A 13,567-nucleotide genomic window follows, 5' to 3' on the forward strand; every position below is an offset into this window, starting at 1 on the left:
GAGTATAGAACAACCACTCTGTTCTGAGAGAGCACAACTTGTAAGTTCAATGTGCACAGTTGAATATCTCAGTTGCTTTAACAGTAATGTATTTAACATTTAAGCTAGCAAGTTAGTCCGTGAATTTATCAAAGTGCAGTTATCAATCTGGGTTTTTCGATACTTTTAATTTGAAACTGTTAATACTGTTTATTGTTGCATCCCTAATTGTGATGTATTTTGCCTTACACGGTAGAGGTTTTTTACCCCCAAAGAGGTTTGCTCGAGTCAGTGGTTTTTATTTAGTTGAAGTCAATAAAATCCCTTATTTTCATCTACTTTTGTTGTGGTGCAAACTGGCTCGTACATGCACATACATGCGAAGATGTTCTTCTTTTGTCATTTCTAATATCTAAGCACCAAGAGATTATTTGAAATAAATAAAAAAAAACGTCTGACCATAAGTTAATTTCAGTGAGGAATTACTGTTATCCATTGTATCATCCAAACATAGAAATGTTTTTTTTTTCAGAAACTGGAATTTTGAAAAATGTATTTAGACAGAAGAGCACATTGTAACGTACGTCCTAGTTGGAACAGCTGAAGGCAAAAATGACCGTCGGTTTTCAAAAATAGACTCGTTTACTTGCACTTAATTTGCTGTTTGCTTAAGTCCTTAGATGGCCTAAGGATAAAACACACACACAACCACAGCCACCAGCTTGGCTGCCATAGACACTACTAGATGTGGTTAATGGGGTTCTTCCTGTGGAAAGGAATCAAGCTGTTTAGCCCATTAGAGCGGTAGAGAGTGGAGCATCTCCCTGTGCATGGCTCACCTTGGTCACTACGCAAGCTTACATTGCTATTCTTAGCTGCTATTCACTTTTACTGCACCTTTTACTGCGTAGCCAAGTCAGGATTGATTATTATGTTCGTTCTCGGCCTAATTTGTTCACATGACATTTTGGGCAGAAGTGACCATGCTGTGTGTGGTTGCACTGCATATATTTGTTCCTTTCAAGGCACCTGATGCCCTCTTTATTTAGGCCACATGATGAGTAGATAAGTAACACTGTGAACTCAAGTTCAATCCAATTAGAGTCCCTGTCTTACATGATATGTAGGAGTGTGTTACAAAGACCAGTCCAGGCTGAATTTAGAGTTCTGTGTTTTTATGATGGTAGACTGCCACTTGATACAAAAACAACACTTCAAAGTCTGTGCAAATGTCAACGCTGATTACTATAATTAAAGCACAGCGATGACGGAATTTCAATGAGATTGTTTCATAACATTATTACCTGTGGCTTACAGTGTACTGCCAGTTATTTCCAAAGATCTCATTGAGCACATATGCAAAAAAGACAACATGCGGCTTTGAAGGTGGCATGGTTGTGGTTTAGGACAGATCGGTTCATTTTAATAGAGAGAAAAAACCCGCTGAAAAGCTGGGATTTAACCCACAACCATATCCCCTAAGTTCTACAGAGAATGAATGATAAAAAATATGTCATAGGTGGTACTTTCCAAAGTAAAGCTGTCTTATAAACACAGAGGTTGAAATGGATAAATGCAGCAACCAATTAGGCCCTCTTCCCCCAAAAGTTCAGGAACTTTAAGTTCCCGAAACTAAAGGTTTCTGTAAATCAGTGTGGTTTGTGTTTATTCCCCATTTGAAACTCAAGGGTAGTTAATACAAATCAGGCTGATGACATATATGGATGAGTGGTAAAGTATACTTCTACATGATGCCATGTAAAAAAAAAAAAAAGATATTAACAGGTCATCTTTATTTTACTATTATTTATTTTACAATACGAAGCAATAATATACAAAAGGATATCCATCTGTCCATTTTCTACCGCTTGTCCTTTTCAGGGTCTTTGGGCGGAAGGCAGGGTACGCCCTAGACAAGCCGCAGGGCCAACACAGAGACAGACAGCATTCACCACACTAGGGCCAATTTAGTGTTGCCAATCAACCTATCCGCAGGTGCATGTCTTTGGAAGTGGGAGGAACAATGTGATTTAAAATAAAGTTTACCGCATTTTACAAATAGTCAGCTAGCTACTGTAGGCTTTTGTCCACAGTCTCCAACAGGAAGAAAAGGTCCTCCTCTTAGTAAATGATGAATTTTTGAGGGTCAGGCGAGTCCTTATGATCCATTTCAGCAACAGAATATAAATAATACATGTCAGTGTTTATCTTACAATAACAACATTAACATATCAGCCATAGCATTAGCCTTTTAACATTACTGTAGCATTCCGTTTAATTGTGTTGAGACTAATACTTACACAAATGGCATGTCATTGATTACTATTACGGCATATAACAAAGTAAGTAGTTATTATTTGATTCCACTCGTTTACTCCCTGATCTATTTCACATCTATCCTCAAACAACAATGCTGGAGTATTGGTGAGCAGCTCAGGTTATCGCTTCAAAGTCCAGCTAATGAGTGAATATGCCCCTGGAAAATAGGTTTAAAAGAGTCAGTCCACTCCTCGTAGCTTCCGTTATTGAAATTAAGTTTATACAAATAATATAAATGACATCAAACTGGAAGGAAACTAGTTTAAACACTTCGGCTAAGTAAAAACACTGCTTGATTGTACCACAAATCCATGTTCTTCAGCACACAGATGCCACACTTATATGATTCTGCTAGTCTAAAGTGCCTTTCCTTTTTCTTGCTCTCAATTGTCATGTTTTTTGTAATGAGAATAAACAATACATAACAAACACGTTGTTCCACATACTGTAAAGCCGGCTAAAAATGTTGAAGACAAAGTTTTAGGAACTCACTAACTGTATTCCACCAATCAGTTTTCGACAGGACAGTTCCTTCCTTTGTATGTCTTTACATGTAAAGAAATTGACAAATAATGCTGACTTGATTTAAGAATGTACAAAAATTCCACCTCACTTATAGGAACTGAGTCACTTCCTGTGGAAGCGTATTTACCCAGGTAGTTTTGGGGTATTTCATTTATGGTAAATGAAAAAGTTCCTGTAAAAGTTAATGCAGTGAAAAAAGGCATGATAATGTTCCTGTTAGATCTGTGCGATATTATGATATATATATATATATATATATATATATATATATATATATATATTCAAAAATATCTATTGCACGGATATAATTATTTACTGTTTATATCTTAATTTTAACATCTGTGCTGCGGGTAATGTTACTGAAAGAACTTTACGGCGGTAACATCGTTGTCAACAATGCGCTGACGGAGAGCACAATGGACGCTCAACCAACAAAACCCATAGAGGTATTATTCCAAAAATAAGTAACTCCTTTGTTAGTGTTTTAAAAATTCAGTCATCGACCAAACAGCAGTAGGCTATTTTGCAAAACATGCCACCAACGAGTCGTTGCAAGCAATTTGAACACGTTTAATCTCCACTTCTATTCTTTCACTGCCGAAAAGAAGGCCTGGCAGTAAAAATGTTTTATCGTTTTTAATTGTCTTGTGCTTTTTATAAATTAATTATGTGTTTCATAAATAAGAGGAGAAACTATATGCAAAATGACCATGTTTTATGTGTACTGTATACATAATTTTAAGAATAAAATACTATATTGTGAGATAGATATAGAATCACCTCTATCGGGATATATATTCATGTCTGTTGCACAGCACAAGTTCTTGATATAGAGCAGGGTTGTCAAAGTCAAGGCCCGCAGGCCAGATCCGGCCCACGAATGATTGATCTCTGGTCCCCGGGATGATATTTCATTAGTATTAGAATCGGCCCACAAGCCACAGCCGCTTGCTGCTGTTTTGCAAGCACCAATACTTCATCAGTGTTTGCAATAGAAATGATCAAATCTAGAGTCCCAGGGACCACTTCAAGATATAGAAATGGGGTCCCACTGTAAGCTTTAAAAAAGTCCCACATTTGTGGAACCGTTTTGAAAACAAATAATAAATGTATGCATTATCCTGTCATATCTCACATTCTATTTTGTGTTTTAGAAAAAGGTTTTCATAAACATTAATTCATTTTAAAAAATAATACAAAAGAAAACATTATAATGCGTATGTATTCTATTCTAAATGTATTCAGTTATAAACATTCATTCACTTTCTTCTTTCCTTCATGGATCTAAACATTCCCGCTGCCGCTATTTTTTTTAAATATATTTTATTGTAATATTTTCAGAATGTGTTTGTTCTATTTTGGTCAAAGTAAGACAGAAAACAATCTGAGGTTGTCTTTTTTTTTTTTTATGCCATGATTTTAATAGTCCAGCCCGCGTGTGCACAGATTTTCCTCCATGCGGCCCCTGAGCTAAAATGAGTTTGACACCCCTGATATAGAGTGTAACGCAAGCCTGGGCAATTATTTTGACTCGAGGGCCACATTTAGAGAAGAAAATGTGTCTGGGGGCCGGTATATCTATTTTTAGGAACACTAATACAAAACCTCACAATAATGTCTGATTGAATTCTAAAATCGTTATGAGAGACCGCCTTAAAAAAACATAATGGAATTTTAAATTTTTCTATGAAGGATAAAACACTGAATATATAGAAAATATGAATGTCACACCCCCTCTTTCGATCGACATATTTTACAATCAAGTGAAACGCAACAAACAGTGAAATATGAACACGAAGGGTACAAAATAAACCCACCTACATTATGATATATCACTAAGCTTTAGAACTTTGTTGTGGAAATCATCTTCCGCGTCTATGGAAACGCTTCCCACCCACACTGCTTGGTGGCTCATTTGAGCTGCTGTGAGGTAGATGACCATAGTAACTAATTAGATGACCACAGTAACTAATTAGATTGCCATAGTAACTGGTATGTAGTCCAAAAGCGCAAATTCCAAGCATTGAAATACCTTGTACAGTTGGAGATTTACGGTCATTAGAAAACACTGCACGCCATAATGGCAGCTACACTTTCCATCTTAAATATCGAAAAAAAAGAATTGGGGAATGTCCAGCGGGCCAGATTGAAAAGCCTTCATTTGCCCAGGTCTGGTGTAACGGAATGAGAAAATAGCTTTTTAGCATACTCTTACATATGCTGTAACTATCATAAAAACAATGTTTACTGCCCAGGTGATTAATTTTAAGTAACATTTTTCTCACTGTCTTTTAAGTCACATTTTAACAGTCATACAAGTGTAAAAAGAAGTTAGCTGTTGTTGATAATCAACAGTAGCTAACTTAAAATCCCTTTTAACATGATCAAATGTATGGACTTGTACATTTTCTATTAGCCAAGGAAGTGTAAAAAGGAATTTCCCTAACCCTCTTGGGCATGGTTTTCACAGACCTCGTTTGTACATTTTTATTTCAGAGAACAGGCAACGTGCGCTCCACATTCTTCAAGGATTGTCTCTACGAGGTGTTTGACGACTTGGAGTGCAAGATGGAGCACGCCGGCAAGCACCTACTGCGCTCGGTGCTGCAGTTAATGGAGAGCGGCTCGCTGGTCCTCACCACCAACTTTGACAACTTACTAGAGATCTACGCCACGCACCAGGGCACCACGCTGGAGTCTTTGGACCTGACTGATGAGAAGAAGGTTAAGGCTGCTTTTTATTTGTCCTATTCTGCGATTGATCTTTCTAGCCACTTGTTAAAAGCCAGTCAGCAATTCTTAAAGCAGAGCAAAGGTCACAAAGCATGCACATGGGCAAACACTTCATTATTAGGTCAGGCGCAGATACAGTAAAAAAAAAAAAAAAAGATTACGTTTCTCACTCAAATCCTTTTAAAGTTCCTGCTGGGTCAATATTAGCCCAGTAGAGTCCTTAAATAGTATTTCTGCTTGTAGCGAGTGGAGGAAAGTTGAGCAACTACATGTCTAATTTTACTTATCAGACAATATTTGCCTTGTGTGTAAAGTTATCTATAACATGTGGTAATCTCCAGACAAACAGTGTACCGGTAATTTGCAGCAATGCGCTGACTTTTCTTATAAAAGACCCATTACTTTGCCTCTCAGTCCTGGTATTTATAACGTCTGTCTCCATCGGTGTTTTTTTTTTTTTTCACTCCTTACCCAGTCAGAACAGGATCGTGTGCAGCCGACTGTTAAGTGTCTGTGTGTGTGTGCGTGTGTGTGTGTGCGTGTGTGTAGGTGTTGGAGTGGGCTCAGGAGAAGCGAAGGTTAAGCGTGCTACACATTCACGGTGTTTACACTAACCCGTGCGGTATTGTACTGCACCCTGCTGGTTACCAGAATGTACTGAGGAACACTGAGGTCATGGTAAGTGTATCAATACTCTTATTTCCACATTTACATGTACAGTATCTCATTAGCGTGAGTACACCCTTCACAATTCAACAAGCCATCTTGTCAAGGGACAGTACTATAAAAATTTAACTTGTATATGATTTACAGGGCATCCCGAAAAGTATTTATAGGGTTTCACTCTTTCCACATGTGTTTTATGTTACAACCCTATTTCAAAATGCATTAATTTAATTTTGTCCTCAAAATTCTACAGACAATACCCCATATTGAGAATGAAATAGGTTTTGTTGTTTTTATAACTTGCAAATGTGATAAGAAAATGGATGGATGGATAAAACTAAAACATCAAATGTTCACAGTGTTTACCATGAATTGATTTACGTGGACCCCGACTTAAACAAACAATCAATCAATCAATCAATGTTTATTTATATAGCCCCAAATCACAAATGTCTCAAAGGACTGCACAAATCATTACGACTACAACATCCTCGGAAGAACCCACAAAAGGGCAAGGAAAACTCACACCCAGTGGGCAGGGAGAATTCACATCCAGTGGGACGCCAGTGACAATGCTGACTATGAGAAACCTTGGAGAGGACCTCAGATGTGGGCAACCCCCCCCCTCTAGGGGACCGAAAGCAATGGATGTCGAGCGGGTCCAACATGATACTGTGAAAGTTCAATCCATAGTGGCTCCAACACAGCCGCGAGAGTTCAGTTCAAGCGGATCCAAGACAGCAGCGAGAGTCCCGTCCACAGGAGACCATCTCAAGCGGCGGCGGATCAGCAGCGTCGAGATGTCCCCAACCGATACAGGCGAGCGGTCCATCCTGGGTCCCGACGAGCGGTCCATCCTGGGTCTCAACTCTGGACAGCCAGTACTTCATCCATGGTCATCGGACCTGACCCCCTCCACAAGGGAGGGGGGGACATAGGAGAAAGAAAAGAAGCGGCAGATCAACTGGTCTAAAAAGGAGGTCTATTTAAAGGCTAGAGTATACAGATGAGTTTTAAGGTGAGACTTAAATGCTTCTACTGAGGTCGCATCTCAAACTGTTACCGGGAGGGGATTCCAGAGTACTGGAGCCTGAACGGAAAACGCTCTATAGCCCGCAGACTTTTTTTGGGCTCTAGGAATCACTAATAAGCCAGGGTCTTTTGAACGCAGATTTCTTGCCGGGACATATGGTACAATACAATCGGCAAGATAGGCTGGAGCTAGACCGTGTAGTATTTTATACGTAATTAGTAAAACCTTAAAGTCACATCTTAAGTGCACAGGAAGCCAGTGCAGGTGAGCCAGTACAGGCGTAATATGATCAAACTTTCTTGTTCTTGTCAAAAGTCTAGCAGCCGCATTTTTTACCAACTGTAATCTTTTAATGCTAGACCCGAAAATAATACGTTACAGTAAGTAAAGTCATAAAACTTATTCGGGTGTTACCATTTAGTGGTCAATTGTACGGAATACGTACTCAACTGCGCAATTTAGTAATAAAAGTTTCAATCAGTCAATCCATGCTCAATACTTTGTTGATGTACCTTTGGCAGAAATTACAGCCTTAAGTCTTTTAAATACAATGCCACAAGCTTCAAGGCCTACTAAAATGAGATTTTCTTATTTAAATGGGGATAGCAGGTCCATTCTATGTGTCATACTTAATCATTTCGGGATATTGCCATATTTTTGCTGAAAGGAGAACATCGACCATAAAGTTCGCAACTTTTGGTGCTGATAAAAAAGCCTTGCCTTTACCGGAAGTCGCAGACGATGACGTCACAAGGGTGAGGGCTCCTCACGTCCTCACATTGTTTATAATGGGAGCCTCCAGCAGCAAGAGCTATTCGGACCGAGAAAACGACAATTTCTCCATTAATTTCAGCGAGGATGAAAGATGTGTGGATGATAATATTGATAGCGAAGGACTAGAAAAAAAAAATTAAAATAAAGTTAAAAACAAAAAGGTGATTGCATTGGGACGGATTCAGATGTTTTAGACACATTTACTAGGATAATTCTGGGAAATCCCTTATCTTTCTATTGTGTTGCTAGTGTTTTAGTGAGATTAAATAGGACCTGATAGTCTGAGTGGTGTATCCATGGGTGTCTTGAGGCCAGTCTCTGAGGGAAGTCGACGTCAGCTGCATGGACGGCGCTAGCTCAGCTGATCTCCGGTGAGAAGCGACTTTTTACCACAGTTTTCTCACCGAAACCTGCCGGTTGATAAGTGGTCGGGAACCATGTTCGCTTGACCGCTGTGATCCATAGTAAAGCTTCACCTCCGGGAATTTTAAACAAGGAATCACCGTGTGTTTGTGTGGCTAAAGGCTAAAGCTTCCCAACTTCATCTTTCTACTTTGACTTTTCCATTACTAATTGAACAAATTGCAAAAGATTCAGCAACACAGATGTCCAGAATACTGTTTAATTGCGCGATGAAAAGAGACGACTTTTAGCCGCAAACGGTGCTGCGCTAATATGTCCTGACAGTCCGTGACGTCACGCGCACGCTTCATCATTCCTAGACGTTTTCAACAAGAAACTCCACGGGAAATTTAAAATTGCAATTTGGTATACTAATCCGGCCGTATCGGCATGTGTTGCAATGTTAATATTTCATCATTGATATATAAACTATCAGACAGTGTGGTCAACACACCTATCTTTGTGCAGTTTTGCCCATTCCTCTTTGCAGCAGCTCTCAAGCTCCGTTCGGTTGGATGGGAAGTGTTGGTTTTCATCCAGGATGTCTCTGTACATTGCTGCAATCATCTTAGTCTAGTCAGAGAGGGGACCAAGAACCCAATTGTCACTTCCAGAAGGACAACCATCTCTGCAGTAGTCCCCCAATCAGGTCTTTATGGTAGAGTGGCCAGACAAAAGCCATTTCTTAGTAAAAAAAAAAAGTTTGCCAAAAGGCACCTGAACGACTCTCAAACCATGAGAAACAAAACTCCCAGGCCTGATGAGACAAAGATTTATCTCTTGCCGTGAATGCCAGGTGTCATGTTTGGAGGAAACCAGGCATCGCTCATCACCAGGCCAATACCATCCCTAAAGTGAAGCATGGTGGTGGCAGCATCATGCTGTGGGGATGTTTTTCCAGTGACAGGAAGTGTGAGACGAGTCAGGATAGAAAGAAAAATAAATGCAGCAATGTGCAGAGACATCATGGATGAAAACCAACGCTTTCCATTCAACCTCATGGAACCTGAGAAATGCTGCAAAGAGGCTTGGAAAAAACTGCCCAAAGATAGGTGTGGCTCGTATTCAAAAAGACTCAAGGCTGTACTTGCTGCCAAAGGTGCATCAACAAAGTATTGAGCTAAGCTGTGAATACATATTATGCATTTGACATGTTTTATTTTTAATATATTTGCAAAATTAAAAAAGCATTTTCCCATTGTCATTAAGAACGAGGCATTGTCCGTAAAATTTTGAGGACAAAAATGAATGTATTTATTTTTGGAATAGGGCTGTAACGTAACAAAATATGGGAAAAGTGAAGCCCTGTACATACTTTTCGAATGCACTCTAGTAATTTAGTAGTCAGTGAACAGCTTGTATCGATTTACTGTCCACTTAAAATAAGTCAACACTCTCATTATTGTCTTAGTACAGCTTACAGTGAACCAAATGGTGTAATTATTTAGTGTGGGCACCTTTGTCATCTAGCAGTGTCTTAATTGACTTGGAATTCACCAGAGCGTGTTTGTTACTGGAATCCTTGTTACGCCCATCCACTTTCCTTCTTTTCGCTCGTGGATGCCCTCCAGGTGCTCAATGGGCTTCAGGGCCCTTATGCAACAAGCTTGCTTAGACACAAAAACCTGGCGTACAGCATGCTTCACTCCAAAGATGAGCTCGCTCAAGACTGATGTTGACATGGAATTGTGTGCAGCCTCATGCCAATTTTCATGGCTAAAGCGGGTGTTCGCCGCACACTGGCACCTCCGAGGCCGAGGAGGATGTCACTTATACGGCTATAACACAAGAAGCTCTCCTTAAATTGAGTAATCAAAGTCTTTCGTAGGGCTGGACGATATGGCCTTTTTTTTTTTTAATATCGAGATATTTTTAGGCCATGTCACGATACACGATATATATCTCGATATTTTGCCTTAGCCTTGAATGAAAACTTGATGCATATAATCACAGCAGTATGATGATTCTATGTGTCTAAATGAAAACATTCTTGTTCATCACACTGCATTAATATATGCTCATTTTAAACTTTCATGCCGAGAGGGAAATACTAACTAAGTCAATTGACAAAAACTGTATTTATTAAACAGTGGCACAAACATTCATGTCATTTCAAAAGAGAAAGTGCAAGATTGTCAGAGACATTTTAAAACTAGCTATGAGTGTACTTTTGTGCATGATGTCACTAAGATGACTTATCAAAACATTACTAAATTAAAGTGCACTTTTTGTAGAGAACGCCACTACAATAGTTTAAAACAAATAAAGTGCACTTTTGTTCATGATGTCACACAAGATATTTCAAAAACTGTCAAATAAAAATGAGCTTCATAATAGGAAATAAAATAGTGTTCGTCCTTTACTACGTGGTAGGTTACTGCGGACGTTATTTCCTTCTGTTGTTGACTATTTTTTTAATAATGTGAAGATATGGAAATGGTTGCCTTGGCATTTTGCTGGTATGGCACCGAACGGCGATATTGACATGCGGAGTAAGAACTCTTCATTCTCTTGCGGGTGACTTTTCAAATGATGCTACATATTTTAGCAGTAATGCTACTTTTTGTAGCAATGCTTTTGCCCCACACTTGACAAATTACGGTTGTCTGTTCGACATATTTCCGCATGAAGCCAAACCACCGCCAGACGATGGACCCCCTGCTGTTTTTCTTGGGAATTAATTATTTCTTCATTTGTTACCAGATTCGCACCTTCTTTCTCTCGTATTGCCACTCCCACCATAGCTAACGTTCCTCATGCCGCTACCTCTCTGCTCCGCGAGGGCGTATATGTATGTGACGTATGTAAGAAGGTGCGCTTGTTTTATGTATCTGTGAGAAGCCGAGACAACAAAGAGTGATAAAAGCCTGTAGTGTAATGCCCGCAGCCAAAAGCAACTGTGTGAGAACGTATACTCGAATATCACGATATAGTCCATTTCTATATCGCACAGAAACAAACCCGCGATATATTGATTATATTGATATATCGCCCAGCCTTAGTCTTTCGTATCATTTTTGATATACTGGCATGTCTACATAATTACATAATTTCGCCCGCTGGCACCGAGCGCTGTACTTTTGCACTGTGGATAGACGATGCGTCCGTTGCAGCTTGCGCTCAAATTTGTGCCAGTGTTCTTAAAAGACACGTACACTCCTGGAATCCACGCAACTTTTGCATGTGTAACAAGGAATCGGGAAATGTAATTGTATCTTCCTTTTGAAAGTAATCATCCGCCTTAGACGAGTGCATGAGAGAAATGCTGTCTGCTGAAATTTATGGATAGTGCCACTCTACATAGCAACTGACGCTGTGGTCAAAGTAGAAACTGCCACAAAACACATTTTAAGATATTCAAAACACTACTGCCATTTGGGGGCTGAAGCAGAAAGTATAAACCTCCAAATTGTCACTTTTTATGTGACAGATAAACTGTGGGGCCATAGGAATCTTCTTCCTATTTTATTGCAATACACATTTTTTAAATTGAATTAAATTAATTTATATTCTAATAGTATGGATTTTATAATGAATGGTTGCAACATTTTAAAAGAAAAAACTCCGTCATTGACATCTCCACAAGTGGTGTGTATTGTTAGTAGGGTTCTACGGTATGCCGGTATTAGTATAGTACCGCGATACTAATGAATCATATTCAGTACTATACCGGTCCTGTATGATCCTGTAACAATTTGGTATCGGATTGATCCCCAAATTTGTGGTATCATCCAAAACTAATGTAAAGTATCAAAAAAACAGAAGAATAAGTGATTATTACATTTTAACAGAAGTGTCGATAGAACATGTTAAAAGAGTAAGTAAGCAGATATTAACAGTAAATGGGGAGGGGTTGTTAATTGTGGGTTAATTGTGTCTAGGTGGTGTTAATTGGAGCCATAGCATCTCCAGTATTAGAGTCTACATGTGTCAGCCACATGAGAAATAAATAACATGTTTTCCCATCTTGGTTCCAACAGCGCGAGATCCAAAAGCTATATGAGACCAAATCGTTTGTTTTCCTGGGCTGCGGGCGCACCGTGGACGACACGACCTTCCAGGCTCTGTTCCTCGAGGCCGTCAAGCACAAGTCGGACCTGGAGCACTTCATGCTGGTGCGGCGCGAGGACGTCGGCGAGTTCAAGAAGCTGCGCGACAACATGCTGGACAAGGGCATCAAAGTCATTTCCTACGGGGACGAGTACGCGGATCTGCCCGAGTACTTGGAGCGGCTGGCCAACGAGATCTGCTTACGGGACGTTTCAACCAACGGCTGGGGTGAGTCAGCACCTTGTGGTTCCGTCAAACTGCCACTGCAGGGTTTGTCTTGGCTTCTTGTACAATGAATTGTTTAAAAGTTCCGTAATTGCACACTGCTTTATCTGTTTTGATTGAACCCGAACAGACACTCTGCAATGTAATTTTGGCCTGGTGTTTTTCACAGATACAGTTTTCAACAATATGAATCACAGATCATAAACAGTCTGGTATTAAGAATTTGGTTTTTGATGACTTTGCCTTTAAACACAAGCACAATGGATTTGAAATAAAATGTGATTTTGCCTTAGGAGTAGGGATAGTAATTGATAAGATTTTTCTGGTTCCGATTCCACTTTCGATTCAGCTTATCGCGATTCGGTTCTTTATCGGTTATCTTATTGAATGGGGGAAAAAAGATAACAAAAGCATCAATTTTATTTAGTGGTAACATGACCTGGATACTCCGCCTTCCTCCCACCTCCCAAAAACATGCACCTGGGGATTGATTGGCAACACTAAATTGGCCCTAGTGTGTGAATGTTGTCTGTCTATCTGTGTTGGCCCTGCGATATGGTGGGGACTTGTCCAGGGTGTACGCCGCCTTCCGTCCGAATGCAGCTGAGATAGGCTCCAGCGACCCCAAAAGGGACAAGCGGTAATAAATGGATGGATGGATGACCTTACAAAGCCACCAGTGAGGTGTTAAAATGTGCACAGCAAAGGAAAATCCTTTTGAAAATTAAAAATTAAAAAACTTTACTATTTAACAAAATACAACTTGGAAATTACAGAAGAATTTTGTAGCATTTTTAAAACTTTAAAGAATCTTTGTCATCTGCATCGAAAATATATCGTGCAAAGGTTTGTTTAGATTTA

General features: G+C 39.6%; 1 protein-coding gene across 2 annotated transcripts in view; it reads left to right on the forward strand.

Moving 5' to 3' along the window:
* The window catches only part of fam118b (family with sequence similarity 118 member B), a 38,329-nt gene that overhangs the window by 19,163 nt on the left and 5,599 nt on the right, over positions 1 to 13,567 (forward strand). For both annotated transcript variants that reach the window (XM_061878732.1, XM_061878733.1), the window contains exons 4-6: positions 5,320 to 5,547; positions 6,106 to 6,234; positions 12,412 to 12,709. In XM_061878732.1, coding sequence (XP_061734716.1) covers positions 5,320 to 5,547; positions 6,106 to 6,234; positions 12,412 to 12,709 — 655 coding nt within the window. The remainder of the gene's footprint in view (positions 1 to 5,319; positions 5,548 to 6,105; positions 6,235 to 12,411; positions 12,710 to 13,567) is intronic.

The sequence above is a fragment of the Nerophis ophidion genome, linkage group LG18 (assembly GCF_033978795.1).
Source record: "Nerophis ophidion isolate RoL-2023_Sa linkage group LG18, RoL_Noph_v1.0, whole genome shotgun sequence".
NCBI lineage: Eukaryota > Metazoa > Chordata > Actinopteri > Syngnathiformes > Syngnathidae > Nerophis > Nerophis ophidion.